This window comes from Lycorma delicatula, chromosome 3, assembly GCF_047948215.1.
Source record: "Lycorma delicatula isolate Av1 chromosome 3, ASM4794821v1, whole genome shotgun sequence".
Lineage (NCBI taxonomy): Eukaryota > Metazoa > Arthropoda > Insecta > Hemiptera > Fulgoridae > Lycorma > Lycorma delicatula.
In genome coordinates, this window is record NC_134457.1 from 195,181,837 (window position 1) to 195,206,730 (window position 24,894).

At 33.8% G+C, this 24,894-nt stretch overlaps 1 protein-coding gene across 1 annotated transcript in view; it reads right to left on the minus strand.

The window, feature by feature from the left end:
• The window catches only part of SPARC (secreted protein, acidic, cysteine-rich), a 124,236-nt gene that overhangs the window by 28,275 nt on the left and 71,067 nt on the right, over nucleotides 1–24,894 (minus strand). Inside the window, exons 5-6 of the mRNA XM_075361281.1 lie at nucleotides 11,753–11,868; nucleotides 3,184–3,330 (exon numbers count right to left, since the gene is read on the minus strand). Coding sequence (XP_075217396.1) covers nucleotides 3,184–3,330; nucleotides 11,753–11,868 — 263 coding nt within the window. The remainder of the gene's footprint in view (nucleotides 1–3,183; nucleotides 3,331–11,752; nucleotides 11,869–24,894) is intronic.

Here is a 24,894-nt window from a genome sequence, read left to right on the forward strand (position 1 = left end):
TTTGGCTATTACATGGCAGGCCCGCGTTTTGATGGCAAGCCAACGTGTTAAATATATTTAGGCTCAGAAGAACCTCAGAGTGTTCTTGGATGAGAAGTTGCAGTCCAAGAGGCACCTTCAATACATTGCGAAGAAGGTCTATAGGGCCTTCTTTGGAATTCGATGTGTGGTCAATCCTGATTGAAGTCTTAATTGTATGACCATGAGCATCCTGAACAAAGACGTTTGTAAGGCTATTATGCTACATGCAGCGCCTGTTTGGGCAAGGAGGCTAAAATTTCCAAGTTATCGAAATACTTTACTGAGGGCCTAGCAACTTATGTTACTCACGGTTACAGTGGTTACCGAATGATTTCATGAGAGGCAATCTTGGTGATTGTGAATGTGAAACCAATCGATATTCTTGCAATAAAAGGCAGGAACATTATGCTGCTAGGAAGTTGTAAGAACTGACTTCTGAGAAGATCCGCGAGATCGAGCAGCATGGATATGATTTATGGCAAGTAAGATGAGATGAGATGGAAGATGGGCGGTATATGCATGATCTTTTCCCGCATATTAGATGCTTGTAATATGCCTCCTGGATTTTCCTGAATAAGTATGTTACACAATATATTTCAGGACACGGTGTTTTTAGGGCAAACTGGTGCAATCTGGCCTGATGGATGCGAGTTTGTGCCCGCAGTGCGGGGTTCTGGATGATGCTTTTCTTGTGTTGTATAACTGCACAAAATACGATGAGAAGCGTACCGAGATGATTTGTCATTACGACATTCTTGGATTGACACTAGATATACAACAGAATTGGAGTAACCAGGCTGAATAGTCAATAATTGAGGAATTTATGATTTACTTTGCAAAGAAAGGATGGGGTGTAGAGTCCTGACTGGGCTTCCCTTGTTTGTATTGTTTTCTAATTTCTTTGGTCCTTTTTATTTGTTGGATTTTACATTAGTTGTTTTATTGTATTTAATGTTTCACTCTTATGTTTTTCACTTGTTGTGTGTTGTAAGTGAGTTGTGTGTCAAACTCACTTTTATCTGCTCGGATAATTGATTTCAGTTCCTTCATTCAATGTTTAGGAATTCAGTCTAGTCTTAAACTAGTTTAAGACTATATTTGAGATGTGTTTTGTTACTACGAATTCATCTTTGTTAGTAGAATATCAATGGGAATGTTGCGTCATTCTCATCAGTGGCATCCTGGCCGAGGTGAGACTGTAATATGTCAACAGCCGAAGTTTCTGAAGATGACCTCCAGTAAAGCCCATCAGAACTAGGTACAGAGGGGGTGGCCGGAAATGTCACATCATGGATGTCTTCCCCTATGGGGTCAGGATGGCTGAAAGAATGATCTACCGGATCTGTTGTCAAGATAACTGGCGGAAGAAGAAAATACTACAATGGTACAAGATAAAGATAAACTATGCTCGACTGAACACGACCAAGAAGAGAGTGGAGCAGTTATACCCGGACTGCAAGAAAAAAATTGTCACTTCTTTTTTCAACAGGTGCGGAGGCACAAGAAGCCGATCCAGAGTGCCAGCAACCTTGCCAGGAACCAAATCTGCCCTCAGGCATTCACTTTAGAGTGGATGAATACAGCATCGTATGAACAGCAGGACATAGCACTAGGGCAGGACTCCTACCACGGGAGTGTATGTCCCACCTCGCAACTGCTCAAAAGTTATATGACACTAACACAACAAGCCAGAAACTGGTAACCCCAGAGTAGAAGAGGCCTGGCGAGCGATTCTCCAATACTATGGCTGGGTATTACGAAAGGCATTTGGCAGTACATCTGGCAGTGCCACACATGCACCTGCTACAAACATGGGCCAAACCCTCCACCTTGGAGGCTTACAACTTGTTGGAAACATGTAGCGATTGATTTAATGGATTCTTATCCAGAAATGGAAAGAGGCAACAGATTCCTAGTGGTGGCATGGACCTATTTTCCTGCTGGGTAGAGGCAAGGCCCGTTCCTTGAGCTGACATGGACACAATCTTCAGCTGCTTGGAGGAGGAAGTGTTTTGCTGCTGGGGCTACACTGCATCCCTCCTGACAGATAACGGGACTGTACTCATAAGCTGGAAGTGGAATAAATTACACCACCAATGACACATTACACACTGGACTACACCCATAAACCATCATGGGCAAATCCCATGGAGCGTTGTAATGAGGAGGTGAAGAAGACACTGAGGATAGTCCTCGAGCAGGATGTCCAACATCTAACCTGGGATAAGTGTGCCGTGAGTCCTATTCGAATTAAGAAATCAGGCCAGTGTTGTGACTGGCACACTACCAAGTGAACTGCTCATTGGGAGACAGTTAAAGAGACCCTGGGATTGGCAGCACAAAGAAATGACCTCAACCCATTGAGGAAAAAAAGGAGAAGGCAACATCACACCAGGAGGTCTACTGTGAAAAGAAGTTCGTAGACAACAGAGAAGAGCAATCAACATTGCTCGTCCATTGGTGGACGATCAAGTATTCAAAAAAAAAAAAAATTGCTTAGTACCTATTCAAAATTAATAAAAAAAAAATGTATTGAAATATCTTCCACTAATAGATGCAATTCTGGAAAGTATTTTAACATTGAAGGGTCCTTTATTAAAAGGAATTTCAGTAACCTTTATTAAATAGTATTATTAAATTATAATTTAGTAGATTAAATATTAGTATCTATATCCAAATCTAATTAGTTTTGTAAAGTATTATGTACATTACTCCAAATCATGTACATTATGTATGTTATTTTATATATATTCCGAATCAGATTCATATGTATTATGTGTATGGTTTGAATCTATTTTCTCTAGTGAAAATTTAATTTTTATAAAGATTTTGAGAAAACCTGTGTTAGGGCTAGTTGTGTAAAACTTTGGAATATCATGAAAAATAAAATCAACATTTTATAAGAAACATTAATTAGATTTATTTTTGACTAGAAAGTCAAAAACAGTCATTAACATTGTTACTTTAGTCACCAAAAATACAGATTCATCAAGAAGAGTGTAGTTATCACCTATATTTTAGCATTGATGATATTTTTTTAAAAACATAAACTTTATAAACTTACGAAATGGTATATTATAAATGTAATACCATGTACTGAAGTGCTTAAGAAGCAACATGTTTTGAATATTCATAAAATTAAGACTAAGTAAATGTACTCACTGGCATCTCTCTGCATTCACCATAATACTCAATGTGCACATGTGCTAATGAAGGATCTCTACATTCTGGTGCATTAGTCTGGCAATGACAACGAATTTGATGTATTTCACAGTCTGAGTTCCAAGTTTCATTATGATTTGAACAAACCTATAAACAGAAAACATGGTAAATAAATATAAAACAAAAAATAATAATAAAATTACTGTAAATATATCTTATTACATTAAGCCATCTTCATATTTTTCTTCTTCATGAGGTTAGATCATATCAAGATAAATCAATATAGATATTTATAGTTTTATTTAACAATAAATGCATTTAATTAATTTTATTGTGCTTAATCGACACTAAAAGAACTATATATGATGTTATTTCTTCATATTGTAATAGCAATGTTACTTATAATTTAGCGTAAGTTACTTTCCCTTATGCTAACAATTGTATTGAATAACCTGAAAGTTCTTCTGCCAGTTTGAAAGAAGTAATTATTGTCATTTTTCAGGGAAAAATAACTACTTTTTTTAGCAAAGGTAGGCATATTTAGTAATTATTTATTCAAAGATGGGTTAGGATTTTTAAGCTACTAAATACCATTTAATGTGATTAATATTTATGGGAATAAACACGATCTGACAGGCCATTTTTCAAAGCACTGACTTTCTGATTTTTGAAAGAGGTGATATATTTCTGATGAGTGTATACATAAGCATAATTAATGTTTATTTATTAATCATGACAGTCTTACTATTATTAGACACTTTTAAGATCATATTTGAAGGGAGAAAGGCTCCTGGGATAGATGGGGAACCTGCAGAATTACCCCCGTTACTTATTAACCTTTACATAGAACTAGCAGTTAATGATGTTAAAAACAATCTAGCTCCAGAGTAACAGTGCAAGGTGAAAAAATAAAGAAAAATTTAGAGAAGCTTGAGGAAGAGGAGGTAAAGAAGATTTTTGAGGAGGACATCGCAAGAGGTCTGAGTAAATAAGATAAGGTAGAAAATGTAGAAGAAGAATGGGAGAATGTTAAAAAGGAAATTCTTAAATCAGCAGAAGCAAACTTAGGCGGAATAAAGAGAACTGGTAGAAAACCTTGTGTTTCAGATGATATATTGCAGCTGATGGATGAACGTAGAAAATATAAGAATGATAGTGATGAAGAAAGTAAAAGGAACTATCGGCAATTAAGAAATGCTATAAACAGGAAGTGCAAACTGGCGAAAGAAGAGTGGATTAAAGAAAAGTGTTTAGAAGTGGAAAGAGAAATGAACATTGGTAAAATAGACGGAGCATACAGGAAAGTTAAGGAAAATTTTGGGGTACATAAATTAAAATCTAATAATGTGTTAAACAAAGATGGTACACCAGTATATAATACGAAAGGTAAAGTCGATAGATGGGTGGAATATATTGAAGAGTTATTCGGAGGAAATGAATTAGAAAATCGTATTATAGAGGAAGAAGAGGAAGTTGAGAAGGATGAAATGGGAGAAACATTACTGAGATCTGAATTTAAGAGAGCATTAAAAGATTTAAATGGCAGAAAGGCTCCTGGAATATACGGAATACCTGTAGAATTACTGCGCAGTGCTGGTGAGGAAGCGATTGATAGATTATACAAACTGGTGTGTAATATTTATGAAAAAGGGGAATTTCCGTCAGACTTCAAAAAAAGTGTTATAGTAATGATACCAAAGAAAGCAGGGGCAGATAAATGTGAAGAATACAGAACAATTAGTTTAACTAGTCATGCATCAAAAATCTTAACTAGAATTCTATACAGAAGAATTGAGAGGAGAGTGGAGGAAGTGTTAGGAGAAGACCAATTTGGTTTCAGGAAAAGTATAGGGACAAGGGAAGCAATTTTAGGCCTCAGATTAATAGTAGAAGGAAGATTAAAGAAAAACAAACCAACATACTTGGCGTTTATAGACCTAGAAAAGGCATTCGATAACGTAGACTGGAATAAAATGTTCAGCATTTTAAAAAAATTAGGGTTCAAATACAGAGATAGAAGAACAATTGCTAACATGTACAGGAACCAAACAGCAACAGTAACAATTGAAGAACATAAGAAAGAAGCCGTAATAAGAAAGGGAGTCCGACAAGAATGTTCCCTATCTCCGTTACTTTTTAATCTTTACATGGAACTAGCAGGTAATGATGTTAAAGAACAATTTAGATTTGGAGTAACAGTACAAGGTGAAAAGATAAAGATGCTACAATTTGCTGATGATATAGTAATTCTAGCTGAGAGTTAAAAGGATTTAGAAGAAACAATGAATGGCATGGATGAAGTCCTACGCAAGAACTACTGCATGAAAATAAACAAGAACAAAACGAAAGTAATGAAATGTAGTAGAAATAAAGTAGATGGACCATTGAAAATAAAAATAGGACGAGAAAAGTCTATGGAGGTACATAAATTTTCTTATTTGAGAAGTAGAATTACTAAAGATGGACAATTACTAAAGATGGAGCGATATAAAATGCTGTATAGCACAGGCGAAACGAGCTTTAAATCAGAAATGTAATTTCTTTACATCAAAAATTGATTTAAACATCAGGAAAATATTTTTGAAAGTATATGTTTGGAGTATAGCTTTATATTGAAGTGAAACTTGGACGATCGGAGTACCTGAAAAAAAACATTAGAAGCTGTTGAAATATGGTACTATAGGAGAATGTAAAAAATCAGGTGGGTGGATAAAGTGACAAATGAAGAGGTTTAGCGGCAAATTGATGAAGAAAGAAGCATTTGGAAAAATATAGCTAAAAGAGACAGACTCTCATAGGTCAAATCTTAAGCATCCTGGAATAGTCGCTTTGATATTGGAGGAACAGGTAGATGGGAAAAAGTGTGCAGGCAGGCAGCATTTGGAATATGTAAAAAAAATTGTTAGGGATGTAGGATATAGGGGTATACTAAAATTAAACGACTGGCACAAGATAGGGAATCTTGGAGAGCTGCATCAAACCAGTCAAATGACTAAAGAAAAAATAAATTAGGTACATCTTAAGACCCTGAATTAAAATAATGCACACATATGTTGTCAAATTATATTACAAACAGTGAGGAGAATGTTTGAAAAATATTTAAGTATATTATGTTTAGAAAAAAATCTTTAAACTTATTTTATTATTTAAAATGAAACTACATGAAGAACTAAATAAGTTTCCACTTTATTATTTTAAAAATTGTTTTTATTTTTTTGGATGTGTATCAAATAACAGCATAATAACTAAATATTTTTTCACTCAAAAATTTCACTCAATGGGAAATAGAAATACTATCATTACAATTAATGGGAACACTATCCACATAATTAGCACTGTTATATCTATATGAGAACTACAATCCAACAGTGTTGTTTGTGTTTAAAGTTACATAGTTACAATCCATGAAGTGAGTCATTTCTTTAACTGCTAACATAGACAAGTACTATCAAATAATTATCTTTCAGATATAAATGCAGTTGTGTCATTTACAAAAAAGGTAAAAATGAATGGTTTAAAATTTTGAGGTAGACTATTAATAGATAATAAGCAGAGGAAGGGTGCAAGCAAAGAGACTTCCCTACCTAATAGCACTCTGCATTTTACTTCTTAAAAAGAGAAGCTATAACTTTATGTATGAGTTCAATCAAAAGATGAAATTTCAAATGGATATTTACAACTAGTATGACTGTAAGCTCCTCTGATACTACAACAACAAAGTTCTATCATCAGCAAGAAACAAAAAACAAAATTGATGCTTTAAAAAATTTTAAAGTGAATGTTTTATGTTGTTTAAAAGATTTTATAAAAAATCTAGGAAATAACAACTGTTAATAAAAGATTTTTCCCTTAAACTATGCTGAAGGTTTGTCAATATGTTGGTGCTTTTCAGGAAAGTTTATGTCTGTTTTGCATAAAAATTCTCATAAAAAATGGACGATAATAAAATTGGCTTATAACAGTTTAATTAATTAGAGAACCATTCATTATTATATAGGGAGGAAAAATAACAGAAGTTGAAAGGCAGCTAGGAAATACTCCACTGATGTAAGGTTCTCTTATTATATTTGAAAGAGGGACAATAACAGCACTACAAATTCTTTTAAAACAGTGGCCACAAATCTAATTTCAGCATTACCCACTCTTTATACTCAAAATACAAGTTTTAACTGGTTAAAAAAAAATTAATTGATTTTTAAACTTCTTGTTAAAAAAATAAATCACTTGTCAATAGATGAATTAAACTTGATGAATTTTCTGTTAGTTTTCACCAAAATTTCACTAGACCAGGTCTGATAAAATGGAACTAATTGTTAATAACTAGTAATTAATGTGCACTCAATTATATGTATTTTAAGCAAATACAATTAAAATAATTGTAAATGAAAATAATTATAAATAAAATTTATTATATTATATTTTATTTATATTATTTAAAATAATTATAAATGAACTCACACTGTAGTACTGAACATAAATATTTAAGACATTTGATTTTAAATTTCAATAATTAGTTTTAAATATAAATCTATATAACCACACAAATCTTAATATAGAAAAGGAATAACATTACAAAAAATAATACTTTTTTCATGTTTACTACTCTGCATGCCAACAATAAAATATGTAGTATTCTAAGAATAAAATTTCTTAATCTGAACAGTTTTATGATGTACCTTAACATTATTGTTGTTCATTCATATAAAGTATAGAGAAAAGAGTTTCTACGAATAATTCTTAACCTGTATTTTATATTTAAGGAATATTAATGTAAATTTTCCAATCCAAACTTCTTCAAACCTCATATCAAACTACTTTCAGTAAGACTGACATCAAAAAAAAAATATATATATACTTTATATATATATATAAGCATTGCAAGAATAAGCAATGATGACAAAAAACAAAAAACTCTCAAAAGTAATGTAATTATTTGTTTCAAAAAACTTATGGTAAAAATTAAGACTTCAATACACATAAAATAAACACAAACTGAAAACCTTCTTCCTGTTTCTGTTGTTGGTTAAAAACTCCTGAAAAAAGATGTATATATTTCACTTTTTAAGAACACATATTCAGTAAAAATAGTAAATTTTTAATACAAGGAATTGTAATAATAATTTTTAAATGCAGGTTTTAAAATACTAAAAATAAAAGGTTTTTATTACAGATAGTCCTTTTTAAAACACTAAACACATCTAGTTTACAATTAAACAGGTAAGTATACAACATTTTTTTCTGATATGCTTTATTAGTTAGAAGTATTTGTACATTTCAATAATATTTATTAATATTAAACATTTTGTTTCATTTATACATTTTGTAATTTATAGTGTAGAATGAAATACACTATAGCTTGTCCAAGCCGAATTGGCACAGATCTGATGAAAAGCATAGCTGTATATTTTGTTGCCTAAGGCAGTTACATTAAGACTCAGGTTTCTCTTTAAAACTTAAATCTCTTTAAATAAATTTTTTTTTTGTTACTCTATAAATTCTCACTTTTTTTTGTTACTCTAATTTAATGAATTTTTCTTATGTGGTTGGTCAACCAGCCATCAGAGATTCAATATGTATTAAAACTTGTCCAGTTAATTGTGTGTGTCCAAAGTGTAAGGTTATTATCAGATTATAGTGTTCTTTGAGTTTCAATTCTTGAAAGTAGTTGAAGTCATAAGTGAAATTTTAGAAGTTATTTATTCGCGTTAAATTAGTAAATTTTTGTCAGTTCTATTCTTATGGTAGTGAATTGATTTTATTATTTTGCATATGTCTAATTTACGTGAAAAAGACATTCAACGCCAAGAGAAAGAGATTATACTCATTGTTTTTAATTACATGACAGAAGAAGCTGTAGATGGTATGTTTGTTAGTGACCCCAAAAAAGTTGTAGAATGTGTTGCATGTGCCACAGGAGTCTCAAAAGAACAGTTTTTTTAATTACTGATGAAAAAAATTCAGTTCTTCTCACAAAGGAATAATACGCAAAAAGGAAGTGATAAACCCGGACAGTTTTGATTGGAATGCTATATGATGTAAAGTGTAAAAACTTAACTTAACCAAGGACTGCTTGCCTTCTCTAAGGAAACTTACCGCAAAACTAAAAAGTAATGGAGTATTTAATGGACAAAAGAGTAGATTATAGACACTTTTGTTAAGCATGGACTTCAAATGGGAGAGAATTAGAAATAGCAGGGCAATTCTTATTGAAAAACAAGATATTCAGTACAAATGATTTGTGTATTTGATTAAAGTTGAAGAATATTGAGTTGAAGTAAGACCAATCGTCTACATCGATGAGACTTATATTTTAAGTTTTCATTGACAACATTTCTGTTGGCAACCTGCAAATGCATCTGAGTGTTTTGCTGTGCCAATTTCAAAAGGAGAAAGGATAATAATTATTCACACCGGTGGTAAAATGGGATTTGTTCCCAACTGCTTGACAGTATGAAAAGCCAAATTTTCTTCAGATGATTATCATTCTCAGATGAACTGCAACATGTTTTTAAAGTAGATAAGAGAGAAATTAATGCTTAACTTGCCAGTAAACAGTGTCATTAGTTTAGATAATGCTTCTTATCACAATGATGAAGAAAGCCGAGCACCGAATTCAGCATCAACAAAGAAATCAATGATTTTTTTGGCTGCAGACTTTTGGCTTTCCATTTCATGAAAATTTGATGAAAGTTCAGTTGTATGAGACAATTTAAAAAAAAAGTAAGACAGATAAGATATTGGAGGACGGCAGGTTCCCTCTTTTACGTCAATCCACCCCATGTCATCCTGATTTGAATCCCATAAAGATGATATGAAATGTACAATTTATGACAGCTGCAACAATGGAAATTTGTCATAAAAAGTTCACAGAACTTTCAGCCGAGGACTGGATAAAATGTTCCAAATATGTTTAAAAAAAAATGAAGATGAGTATCACAAGTTGCAAGGACCTCTAGAACAACAAATTGAACGTGTAATCATCAATTTGGGAAACAAGAGTTCGTCATAAACATCAGAAGAAGACGAAAACATGCAGTAGGGAGTGAATTGCTATATATTCTGCAACTTTGTAATTTCATACATTAGTTATACGCTAGTGCTAGTAATAGAATTCATAATGAAATACATTATAAAATAAAGTGAAAAAGTTTTACCGAAAAAAGGATTGTCAAGCAAATAAAAACAATTCTAAAAGCAAAATGCAAGAAATACCTGCATTTCAAGGAAATAATTATATTTAACTTTTGTTTTACTTTAAGTATTTAAAAATAACTTAGCTAAATATTTGTGTATTGTTTTATTTGGTTATGAGTTTATTTAATTTTTTATATAAATATAAGGCTAAAAATAATTTAAAAAATTTAAATTTTATGATTTGAGTTTGTTTATTGAGTGGAATAAACATTACTGTAAAAAATACTAAAAAAAAATTTATACCCTAAATTAATATAAAAAATTCGTTAAATTAAAAAATTACTATAAGATTAAAAAAAAATTTACTGTATATATACCGTAAAGTTTATTATACCATACACAAGGTCTGTAAATAAAGTAATGAGACTTTTTTTTAATTGATCTTGTGTATACTGTCTTCCACAAGTAGCATATTATAACCCTACACTAGCTAGGCAACCATTGCCTAGATCATGTGCCAATTCGTCTTGGACAAGCTATACTATTATAATTCTATAATGCAAAAACATAAGTAAAAAAGCTCATTGCATACAAAAACTTTTTTTCCTGTGATAAAAAAATACCCTGAAACTATTATAAGTTATGCTATTATATGTAAAAATGACTGAAATTTGCCATATTGCATTTCACATTTACAGAAGCATAATACTTGCTTACTAAACCTCATCACTGAAACACCTTTCCTTCATTGTAAACCTTTGCATCGTACATACAAAATTATTATCCATAATAAGTTAAAATGCATAGAAATAAATTGTTTTGTTAAATGTCTCTCAGTTTGTTAATGTTTTGTATATGAACATTTTTTAAATTAATGCCATGAGGTATTTTTTATGTGAATTTAGAAATGAAGTAATTCATCAGTTTTTTTTAACAGAAAAACAATTTTTCTGGTATCAAAAAAATAAACATCGAAGTAGATAACATGGGGCATAATAAAACTCTAAATGGTTAATTTCTATAAATACTTACGTTTTTATTAATGGTAATTAATAATGTCTAATTTTTAATGTCTCGCAAAATGTCTAATTTTTTTTTATTTTATTCAAAAATCAGAAGCTAACAAATGAGGTTGTATTATTGCATAACTTGTGTCCACATTCTGCAGCTATAATTTAATTTTGGCTTTTTAATAAAAATGTAATAAAATTATTGTAGAAAACAGATAAAGTTGACAAAAATTTTAAATTTTTTATTATGATGCACCAATATACAATCAGGGATAATTATGCTAACAATAATATTTCAATAAATTTTCTATAATCTAAAAATGAACAAAATTACGAATATAAAACAAATAAAATAGGAATATTTTTAAGGAATAACATTACCAATAAAAATCTCAGCAACATATTAGTTAACAAAAGAATTGTACCTTTCTGCGTGGATCTCGTTCTACAGGGCAACTGGGAATGCAGATACAAACTGGTTCTTCATCGTCATTTAGAGTGCATACTCTACCAGCTCCACAGTGTTTTAAGTGACATGGATCTGAAATATTGTTTACAGGTAAATATATAGTAAAATAACTGCAGGCTCATGCATCAACTACAAGAGTTAGTACTAACACTTACCCAGACCAAACAGAAAGCTATTTGAAGTCAGCAAAGGAATGCTTAATCTAATTGTGTGTTTTGTTGTACTAGAGTACAGTATAAGATTTAAACATACAACTTAAAATTGCTTCACCTTTTTAAGTTGTACAATTCAAAATCTATAAGTTGGTAAACAATAATAACAAGTTATGGAAATGTATTAATGTTTTTTTGAAAACATAAAAAATGGATGAGAGAAATAAAATTACCATAACACTCATGTTTTTTTTTTCTTTTAGTTGTGCACCTCACTATAGGCTGAGGCAGGATAATTGCGTTTCATCAGTTACTGTCACCCAAATCTGTACTGATACAGTTCCATTAATTGAAACCCATTGACAAAAGTACACCAGTAATTAGCACAAGTAATTAAATACAGTTACAAATAGCTTTATCTTTGTTTAACTGAACAACTAATAAACAACATTGCAAATCTCTAATCAAACCAGTAGAATACTTTATGCAGGAAACCCATTTTTTCTTTGTTTAACAAGTGTAAATAAAATAACTCAAATTCATTCAAAGTAAAACAGAAGAAATAAGTTAGTTGAAAGAAAAGAAAAATAACATTAATGTCTGAGACTAAACAGACTGAAGATATATTATAGAATGTGTGAAGAAATCAAAGTGAATAGTTTCATGGCAGAGGGGTCAGTTGATGAATTACAAACAGACAAATATAGTAACATCTAACAACTACATTGTATAAACAAACAGATTGTTTAACATGTGATTCCTCATTCGAGAACTGTAATTGGTGCAAATAACAAGAAATCTTTTCTCCATTAATGTTAATAGGAAATAAATATGATTTCAGAGGAGAGTTTAAATAATTATTACAAGTTATTTACAAAAACGAAAGAAGTATATAATTAAACTCACATATATATTCATGCTCACATATGCATATTTATGTACAGAATGTTTGTAAAATACAGGAACCATTCCTTAACTTTTCAACAGTTTAACATAGAAAAATGAAATTTAGCAAGTGCTCCTACCTCAAAACAATCTAGTTTTCAATATGAGTCCACCCAAGTCTCCATTGGAAGGGAGCAATTCATAAATTTTAAATGAAAAGGGTAGGTTTGTCACACATAATTTTAAGGCATTCAAAAACAAAAATTTTGATATAAAAATCAAATTACAATTCAAACAAAATGGTAAACATTTAATATTTATTACAGCTATTTTCAAAAGTGACCCTCAATTAGTGATATTGCATTAGTAGTCGCATACCAAAAATTAGATCATTTTCAGGTAGAAGAAAAAAAATTATTTTTAATGTTTCACTTTTAAGCAGTTATTCAAGTACTGTAGACCATTTTGGTAAGGTTTGTTTTAACAAAATGTTTTTTACATCAAAACTTTGCTTTTCAATGCCTTTTAAAATTATGTATCACAATCCTACCCTTTCCATTCAAACTTTTTGAGGTACCCTCACAGGGGACCCTGGAAGCTTGGATGCATTATCTCATACAAAAAATAGATCATTTTGAGGTAAAAGCATTTAGTAAATATAATTTTTTTATATTAAACTGTTAAAAAGTTATTTAAGGTTTAAATAACTTATATATATATATATATATGTTATCTACCCACTGTAATTTACCCTTCACTAAATTCATCATCATAACTATTTCTTCATGGTTGTATTTAACAATTCATTAGTAATAAAATATAATCATATTTTATTGATGTGCAAATAGTTCCTCAGTTGATTTTCTATCTTCTGCATCCACCAGAAAAGTAAATTAGTGTGACATTTAGCTCTTGACTCAAGTAGATGATGCAGCAATGACAAAAAAACAAAGACATCTCATGGAACCCAAACAGAAAACCCATTTAAAACACTGAATTAATTCAAGTTTTTTATATTGTAAATGCTTCATTTGTTTTAACTGCAGCAGTAATTTAATGTTCATATTCAAATAACAAGCATTGGACATAAGTTAACAGGAGTTAGTCTGAAATTGTACTTACAAAAACAATCATTATCACTGATTTTTTAGTGGATATATATACATTTATTTAATAAATTAAGTTTTTCCTTATTGCTTTTGTTCATTACCCTCATTTAGTACATTCTTAGAGATAACTTGTTCCATCAGTATGTTTTAAAAAATTTAATTAAAAATATAATTTAAAATTATAAATATAGAGATTTATATTTACCATCTCAGCCTCTGGCAATATAAAATGACTGACATGGTAAAAATACATCTCTGTAGTTTTAATATTTCTATTGATGTTTTTAAATATACAAATATATGACTATATACTCGTACAACTGTGTGTGGGTGTATACAAGTAAATATACATGTGATGATAAAAATATAGCATGGTATGTGCACAAAAAATAATGCAACTACAATTATAATTTTGGAGTTACAGGTCATTGACTCATTGCCAGGACAACAGATAATATTGGCGGGCGATTTTAATGCCAAATCCCTTGAGCTTGGAGGAACAAGATCGCCCGCCGAGGGTACGAATTAGCAGCGCTACTTGGTTCCCTTGATATGAAAGTACTTAATCAACCAATGGTCTGGACATTCGTTGGCAGAGGACCCGGCCCAACAGTTTATATAACTGCAGTTTCCAAGAATATAAGAAGAAGCGTTGTGTCGTGGAATGTGCTAGGAAAGTCTTACTAGTGACCATCTAGGAATTTCATTCGACATCAACCTGGGAAATCCGATGATACAAGCGACCCGCCGCGCATGGAGACCAACAACGACCCAGACAACTTCTTTTGTTAGATCAATTGCGGAAAGAATGACTGCAAGAAAAGACCATAACCACAAAAGATCATAACAGATTCTTGCACGTTATGAAGGAGGAGTGTGATAGACTTAGACCCCGATCAGACCTACGTACAAAAAACGTTTATTGGTGGTCTCAAGAAATAGCAGACCGTAGAGCTTCAACATTTGCAGCCTGTAGACAACTACAAAGAGCAAAACGGAATCACCCTGAAGAGATTGAACGGACGGAAACTCGTTACAAGAATACACATAAGGAATTCTGCGCTGCAGTGAAAACACCCAAACGTGAAGCTTGGAAGGTATTGGTACTTGAGCTAGAAGACGACCCATGGGTGAGGGTGTACCGGATCTTAATGAAGAGATTTGGTACCCCACTCCACCAGCTTTCAAACGGACAAGTTAAAATAGTAGTAATTAACCTCCTTGTAATGGAAGAAGCAAATCGAGTGGTTGCACCGTGCTTCAAAATGAGATGTTTATCCGTGAATGAGGTTCGTTGGGCGGCATCTCAGATCAGCCCGAATAAAAGTCCAGGACAGATGGTGTCCCAAAAGTACTGCTTAAGGAATTAACAAGAGTGCATCCGTGGATCGTACTAGAGGTCTTAAATAAGGCGCTGATGACGGGCAGTTTTCCTTTGGCATGGAAGATTACTACTCGACGAATGAATGAATGAATGAAAACGAATAATCCGATTCCAGCCTATCGACCGGTATGTCATCTGCCCACTGCGAGGAAACTTTAAGAAAATTCATTGTAAACAGAATTTGGAGCGTAGTTAACGGTACAGGAGGACTGTCTTGGTTAATGAGTTGGCAGACAGAAAGATTAGTGAATATTTGAGAGCAATGATATATGACTTCCTACATGTATATTAACTACTCACCACAACGAAGGATGGTGAAATTAGGTTCTGGATGCAAGGTGGGGTGCCTCAAGGGACCGTACTGAGCCCCCCTCCTTTGGAACTTTACATTTGATGGGATTTTGAAGCTGGGGTTGCCTGAGGGAGTCTCTTTGATTGCTTTTGCAGATGACCTAGCACTGTTAGTGTCAGGATGTGAAGAAGACGTTAAATACGCGATAAAGCGATTAAACAGGTGATCAGATGGCTCCAATCCAAAGGGCTAAGTCTCAAACCCAAGAAAACTAAGCTTCTCACAATGGTAGGGAAGCATAAAATCAGACCCATACAGGTCAGAGTGGACGGTTATCAGATCACAATGATGCCATACATCAAATATCTGGGGATTTGGTTCCAACAATCAGGAAAATTTAACAAACAGATGGTCATGTGTACGGCAAAGAAAATCATAAACTCTTTAGGACACTTAATGGGAAACGCGTGGGGGCCAAAGGCCACAAAAAGGAGACTGATCCTCAAAGCAGTGATGTCCATCATGTTATATGCTACTCCAGCTTGGTTTTTGGCTTTTAACATTAAGAAGAACAATATTAAACTAAACTTCCTACAACGAAAAATGAATTTGAAGATTTCATAATCTTATACAACTGTTTCTACAACCACTGTAGAGGTACTGACGGAGGTACCGCCCATTTACCAACAGACATGGAGAAGAAAACAAGTCTACAAAGGCATGAGCACGGAATTTGCTGCTAGATTGTTATATCAAGAATGACAGGAAGAGTGGAACACGACCTGTACAAGTTCCTGCTCGTGAAGGTTAATCCCCAGATTGAGACCATGGCTGGAGTGGAAACATGGGTTGGTGGGGTACTACATCTCTCAGTTCCTCTCTGGCCATGGGGAATTCGGTGACTACCTGAATAGGTTTAGAAAGAGAGAATTCGCTAACTGTATCTATTGTAGAAGTGAAGACTCCCCACAATATATGATATTTGAATGTGTCAAATGGGAAGAACACAGAGAAAGAAAGAGAGAAAGTATTGGATGTCACTCCAGATACAATAGTAGCATTTATACTTAAAGGTCAACAAGAATGGAGAATAGTTGAGAACCTGGTCACCGAATCCTAAAAACTAAATAAAAAAACAGATTTTAAGGAATGGATCAGGAATGGATTTTTTGGAAAAGAACCGAGATCCGACCGCTGGGTGGGACCTGGAAACAACATAGTCAGGATCGGTTACCCCCTCTTCAGTAGTTTGAGGCAGGCAAATCGAAGAATCAAAAGACCAGTTCGACAAGCTGAACTGCCATGCCAGACATACTGCTGGTGGGCGAGAAGGTTCGTTTGAGTTAAAGGACACTCTCCTGTGTTGAGCTAAACTTGACTGTTGATCCAGCCCAGGAGAGCAGAGGAAAAAATCTACAATCACAAAAATGTTGTAATCAAAAGATTTTTTTTTTTTTTGTTACCTTCATTGCTGTTATTTTGGTCTATTCATATTTGTTTTTTATATCTTCAAATTTCCTAACTGCATCAATCCAAATTTTCTCCATTTTCATTGCTCAATTATTGTTATAATATCTAAGCAAGAAGTGCCCAAGTAGAATCATGCAACAAATTATTATAAAATATCTTCAAAAAATAGTTAGCTTTCTGAAAGTTTTACTAACTTCAAAAACATTTTGAAAATTTAGATTTTATATCTACTTTCACTTTAGCCAGTAAAAGAAACCGGCAGAGTTAAGATAATAAATTATTAAAACAATGAATTCAACAGGATGGGAGGAGATATCTATTATAAAAGAGACTTTATCTTCTCAAATCAAAATAATTAATCTTTTCAAAGCTATTTAAAATATTTATTAAAAGATAGCTCTATGATTGATTCAAAGTGACAAAAAATTAATAATAAAAGTCAGTTTGAGTTTTACAGCAAAAATTGCAGAGGCAGCTTCAATAAAACTAAAAAAGAAAGTACGTCCTGATTAGTTCAAAATGGGCAGCTGCTGTCTTTTTGATTTAAGAAAGGTATACGACTATATGGGTTCTACAATTTTACTAGTTAAACTTAAAAAAGAGAATATTAAATTTTTTTGACTGATACTTGGAAAAGAGATTTCAAAAAATATAACCGATGTAATCAGAGAATTTGATTTTAGTTGGACAAACATAAAGACTGGCACAGTACAATCAGTTATGGGTTTACTTTATTTTAATTTACATGAATAACTTGCAATCAAATCTGATATAAGATTTAATCAGTACCAGAACAATATGACACAAACACAATTATTAAAGGAAAGGATATTATTGATATTAAAAACAAAATTGTACAATTGATGGATTCTGTAGTTGGAGCATATTTTTTTTTTTTGTCTTCAGTCATTTGACTGGTTTGATGCAGCTCTCCAAGATTCCCTATCTAGTGCTAGTCGTTTCATTTCAGTATACCCTCTACATCCTACATCCCTAACAATTTGTTTTACATATTCCAAACGTGGCCTGCTTACACAATTTTTTCCTTCTACCTGTCCTTCTAATATTAAAGCGACTATTCCAGGATGCCTTAGTATGCGGCCTATAAGTCTGTCTCTTCTTTTAACTATATTTTTCCAAATGCTTCTTTCTTCATCTATTTGTCGCAATACCTCTTCATTTGTCACTTTATCCACCCATCTGATTTTTAACATTCTCCTATAGCACCACATTTCAAAAGCTTCTAATCTTTTCTTCTCAGATACTCCGATTGTCCAAGTTTCACTTCCATATAAAGCGACACTCCAAACATATTCTTTCAAAAATGTTTTCTTGACATTTAAGTTAATTTTTGATGTAAACAAATTATATTTCTTACTGAAGGCTCGTTTCGCTTGTGCTATTCGGCATTTTATATCGCTCCTGCTTCGTCCATCTTTAGTAATTCTACTTCCCAAATAACAAAATTCTTCTACCTCCATAATCTTTTCTCCTCCTATTTTCATATTCAGTGGTCCATCTTTGTTATTTCTACTACATTTCATTACTTTTGTTTTGTTCTTGTTTATTTTCATGCGATAGTTCTTGCGTAGGACTTCATCTATGCCATTCATTGTTTCTTCTAAATTCTTTTTACTCTCGGCTAGAATTACTATATCACCAGCAAATCGTAGCATCATTATCTTTTCACCTTGTACTGTTACTCCGAATCTAAATTGTTCTTTAACATCATTAACTGCTAGTTCCATGTAAAGATTAAAAAGTAACGGGGATAGGGAACATCCTTGTCGGACTCCCTTTCTTATTACGGCTTCTTTCTTATGTTCTTCAATTATTACTGTTGCTGTTTGGTTCCTGTACATGTTAGCAATTGTTCTTCTATCTCTGTATTTGAACCCTAATTTTTTTTAAATGCTGAACATTTTATTCCAGTCTACGTTATCGTTATCGAATGCCTTTTCTAGGTCTATAAACGCCAAGTATGTTGGTTTGTTTTTCTTTAATCTTCCTTCTACTATTAATCTGAGGCCTAAAATTGCTTCCCTTGTCCCTATACTTTTCCTGAAACCAAATTGGTCTTCTCCTAACACTTCTTCCACTCTCCTCTCAATTCTTCTGTATAGAATTCTAGTTAAGATTTTTGATGCATGACTAGTTAAACTAATTGTTCTGTATTCTTCACATTTTTCTGCTCCTGCTTTCTTTGGTATCATGACTATAACACTTTTTTTGAAGTCTGACGGAAATTCCCCTTTTTCATAAATATTACACACCAGCTTGTATAATCTATCAATCGCTTCCTCACCTGCACTGCGCAGTAATTCGAGGTATTCCGTCTATTCCAGGAGCCTTTCTGCCATTTAAATCTTTTAATGCTCTCTTAAATTCAGATCTCAGTATTGTTTCTCCCATTTCATCCTCCTCAACTTCCTCTTCTTCCTCTATAATACGATTTTCTAATTCATTTCCTCCGAATAACTCTTCAATATATTCCACCCATCTATCGACTTTACCTTTCGTATTACATATTGGTGTACCATCTTTGTTTAACACATTATTACATTTTAATTTATGTACCCCAAAATTTTCCTTAACTTTCCTGTATGCTCCGTCTATTTTACCAATGTTCATTTCTCTTTCCACTTCTGAACACTTTTCTTTAATCCATTCTTCTTTCGCTAGTTTGCACTTCCTGTTTATAGCATTTCTTAGTTGTCGGTAGTTCCTTTTACTTTCTTCATCACTAGCATTCTTATATTTTCTACGTTCATCCATCAGCTGCAATATATCGTCTGAAACCCAAGGTTTTCCACCAGTTCTCTTTGTTCCGCCTAAGTTCGCTTCTGCTGATTTAATAATTTCCTTTTTAACATTCTCCCATTCTTCTTCTACATCTTCTACCTTATCTTTTTTACTCAGACCTCTTGCGATGTCCTTCTCAAAAATCTTCTTTACCTCCTCTTCCTCAAGCTTCTCTAAATTCCACCGATTCATCTGACACCTTTTCTTCAGGTTTTTAAATCTCAATTTACATTTCATTATCATCAAATTATGGTCGCTATCAATGTCTGCTCCAGGGTAAGTTTTGCAGTCAACGAGTTGATTCCTAAATCTTTGCTTAACCATGATATAATCTATCTGATACCTTGCAGTATCGCCTGGCTTTTCCAAGTGTATATTCTTCTATTATGATTTTTAAATTGTGTGTTGGCAATTACTAAATTATACTTTGTGCAAAACTCTATAAGTCTGTCCCCTCTTTCATTCCTTTCGCCAAGCCCGTATTCACCTACTATATTTCCTTCCTTGCCCTTTCCAATGCTTGCATTCCAATCTCCAACTATTATTAAATTTTCATCTCCTTTTACGTGTTTAATTGCTTCATCAATCTCTTTGTATACACACTCTACCTCATCATCATCATGGGCGCTTGTAGGCATATAGATGTTTACAATCGTTGTCGGTTTAGGTTTTGATTTTATCCTTATTACAATGATTCTATTGCTATGTGTTTTGAAATATTCTACTCTCTTTCCTATCTTCTTGTTCATTATGAAACCTATTCCTGCCTGCCCATTATTTGAAGCTGAGTTTATTATTCTAAAATCATCTGACCAAAAGTCGCCTTCCTCTTCCCACCGAACCTCACTAATTCCTACTATATCCACATTTATCCTGTCCATTTCTCTTTTTAAATTTTCCAGCCTACCAACCTTTTTTAAACTTCTAACATTCCACGCTCCGACTCGTAGAATGTTATTTTTTAATTTTCTGGTGACGCCCTCCTTAGTAGTCCCCACCCAGAGATTCGAACGGGGGACTAGTTTACCTCCAGAATATTTTACCAAGGAAGGCGCCTCCATCATTGTTATATGAAAATGCAGAGAGCCACATTTTCTGGAAAAAAAGCAGCTGTAGTTTTCCATTGCTTTCAGCTGCGCAGTACTCAGAGGACTGAGTGATGTTGATATGGCCGTTTAAGTCGTCCTGACTCACGCCCCTAACAACTACTGAAAGAGCTGCTGCCCTCTTTCAGGAATCATTCCTTAGTCTGGCTCTCAACAGATACCTCTCCGATATAGTTGCACCTTCGGTCCAGCTACTCTGTATCACTGAGTACTCAAGCCCCCTCACCAATGGCAAGGTCTCATGATTCATAGAGGAGGGGAGCATATTAAAATGCAAAATTTGTAATAATTCTGAGATTAGTTCAATTAATTTCTGTAATAGAGGTAACTATGAAGTATTTAATATCAAAATGAATGAAAATAAGAGTATAGCACAGATAATATTATTTCAATTTTTTGGGTGTTTTTTTTCTTTTTTTTTTTTTTTTTTTTTTAGGGCGAAAATCGAGCGGTCGTTATCATCGCCCGGAAAATAAAAAATAAATAAAAATAAAAGTAAAAGTAAAAGTAATTAAAACTTAAAACTACTATCATAGTAAGCAAAATCCGGAATGGGTGTAAAAGGCCCATTCTCAGATAACAAAAACACTAACATGTAACTTAAAACTACGTTAAAAACTATCATATTAAAACTAAATAAAACTTAAAACTAAAAAAAAGGGATAAAACTTACAACTAATATCACAAAAATCTTACAACTAATATCACAGACGAATTTAAAAAACATAAAAAAACAAAAAAAAAACAACAAAATATGAATATATATATAAAACAAAATTCCGATAGGGAGTGTAAAAGGCTCGCTACTCGGATAACAAAAACAATACATAAGACTAGAGTAATTAAATTTTTTGTATTAACCCTACACTACGCAAAAACAGAAACATCCGGTTTAAAACGGATGTTACTGGGTAGTTTAAATTTACGACGTAATGCCGCATAACATACGCAGTCCACGAGTATGTGGTGCACAGTCACGCGGCAGTTGCATCGTGTGCATAGAGGTGGTTGTCCTCTTGTAAACAGGTACTCGTGTGTGACCCTCGTGTGTCCTATCCGCAATCGACAGAGAACTACTTCCTCACGCCGGGGTTTTCTGTATGAGGAGTCCCATGATAACACAGAATCTTTAATCTGACGGAGTTTATTATCAATGGTAGCCGTCCAATCACCTTGCCACCTTGCTCTTAATAATTGTTTTACATAGTTTATGAAATCAGAAGTAGCAACTCGGGTGGTGAAAGGAGGCTGGTTACATGCTTCTTTGGCAGCGGAATCTGCATGTTCATTACCTGGAATCCCTACGTGGCTAGGGACCCAGCAAAAACTTAATTCTGTGTTGCGATTATTCAACTCAGCGATTGCGTTATAAATTTCAATGACGATAGGATGTTTAGAATAAAAGTTTTTTAAGGCATGGAGAGCACTACACGAGTCACTGGAAATAAGAATTTTTCTATATTTAGGGTTAATGATGTTTAGAGCCTTATTTATAGCGTATAGTTCAGCGGTAAACACACTCGTAATACCGGGGAGACCAAACATATAAGTTCTCTCATTGACAATAAATGCACACCCAACTGTATCGTTTTGTTTCGATCCATCAGTGTATACAACCGCGTCTGGTTTCATCCTGGAGAGAACACACTGAAACATTTGTTGAAAGACAATAGATGGTGTTGATTGTTTATTGTATGTAGTCAGGTCAAAATTAAAATTTATGAGGTTTATTCTCCATGGAGGATATGAGCAAGGATACGTAGGAAAGAATGACGGTGTGTCAACATTTATATGCTGCAGCAGACGCCAGGTACGGACACCTACAGGTGCAGTACGGCGTGGATGGTCCTCATACTTTCCTAGATTAGGATTTCTAAAGACTGACTCAAGAACCGGGTGATTTGGCTGTCCTCTGAGACGAGCAAAATAAGATAATAAGAGCTGGTCTCGTCTATCCCAAAGTGATGGTTCATCACAGTCTACAAGTAAGCTTGCGACAGGACTTGATCTAAACGCGCCTGTGGCAAGCCGAAGGAAAGCATGATGTACACTATCCAGCATTTTAAGCACGGTTTGACGAGCTAAAGAGTAGGCGACACAACCATAATCTAAACGGGAGCGAACAAAGGAATAGTAAAAACGTATCATACATGATCTATCGGCTCCCCAGTTGGTGTTAGTAAGGACTGGCATCATATCTAGAAGTTTGGAACATTTTGTTTTCAGTTCTTTTAAATGTTTGACCCAAGTAAGACGGCTATCAAAAAATAAACCTAAAAACTTGACGTAAGTAGAGATAGTAACAGTCTCTCCGTTCAGAAATACTTGCGGAATAGAATGGTTTCGTAGCCGAGAAAAAACTGCACATTTTGTTTTTTCGGATGAAAATGTGAAACCAGTAATCCTGGACCAAGCTTCAAGGTGAGATATAGTGTTCTGCAATAGTCTCTCTGCTGTAGGTGCTGAACGGCTTGCAATGTAGATAGCAAAGTCGTCAGCAAATAGAGAGCATGAGACAGGAGCCTGCACACATTTGGTAATATCGTTTATGGCTACAGAAAATAAGGTGGAACTTAATACACTACCTTGGGGCACTCCATTCTCCAAGATGACACTATCTGAGAGCGAATCATCCACACGAACACGAGCCGTTCGGTGATTTAAGAATCCCTGGATAAAAGCAAGCATATTGCCCTTGATTACCCATTCTTTGAGAGTGTTAAGAATACCACGTCGCCAGACTGTGTCATACGCCTTTTTTTATATCGAAGAAGATAGCGACGAGGTGCTGCCGATTTAGGAAAGCGTTTTGTATGGCTGTTTCTAGTGACACTAAATGGTCAATAGAAGATCGTCCTTGTCGAAAACCACACTCTTCTGGAGATAGAAAGCCATGTTTCTCCAAGTACCATGTAAGTCTGCGGTTTACCATTCTCTCCATTATTTTACACAAAACGCTTGTTAATGAAATAGGGCGGTAGCTTGAGGGGTTCGTTTGGTCTTTACCAGGTTTGAGTACTGGTATAATAAATGCTTCTGACCAGCCGGGTGGGAAGACTTGTTCGGAGAATAAACCGTTGAAAATATTCAAAAGTTGTTGTAGTGCCGAATTAGGAAGGTGTGAAAGCATGGAAAGGCGAATGTTGTCCGGTCCAGGGGAAGTGTCCCGTGAATTTTTAAGTGCATGTAACAATTCTTTAAATACGAATGGAGTGTTTAATTCACCAACCGAATCACCAATGTTTAACGATAATACTTCTATTTGTATCTTGTACCGTTGAAAATCGTTATTATATGATGAGGTGAGAGACACCGAGCGGAATGATTTTGCTAGACTATTTGCCACTTCCGAGGATGATGAAAGGAGTTCTCCTTCATCAATAAGACCGAGAATAGATTGTTTCGGTGATCCGAAAATTGCACGAATTTTCTTCCATACAGTAGACGTGGGAGTAGTGCGTGAGATAGTGCTCACGTATTTCGTCCATGAATTCCTCTTAGCGTCCAAGAATACTCGACGGCACACCGCTCTAGCCCTGCGGTATAAATTTAGATGTTCTGTTGTAAGCCTACGATTCCTAATAGCATTTTTGGAATCATCGTTCCACCATGGAACGAAAGGACGTCTAGGATTACCCGATGTTTGTGGGATATATCTGTTGGCATTCTCAAGTATCATGGACGTAAAAGAAGAATATTGGTCGAGGATGTTCGCTCCATCGTTATACTGAGATTGGAATGCTTTATGGTATCCGTTCCAATCTGCGTTTTCAACAATCCATCTCCGTGGCCTTCTTTTAATCTCGCAGTCTACACCGAAACCAATAATAATTGGTCTATGATCACTGCCGTGAAAGTCATCACAAACAGACCAATTAAAATGAGGGAGCACATTCGG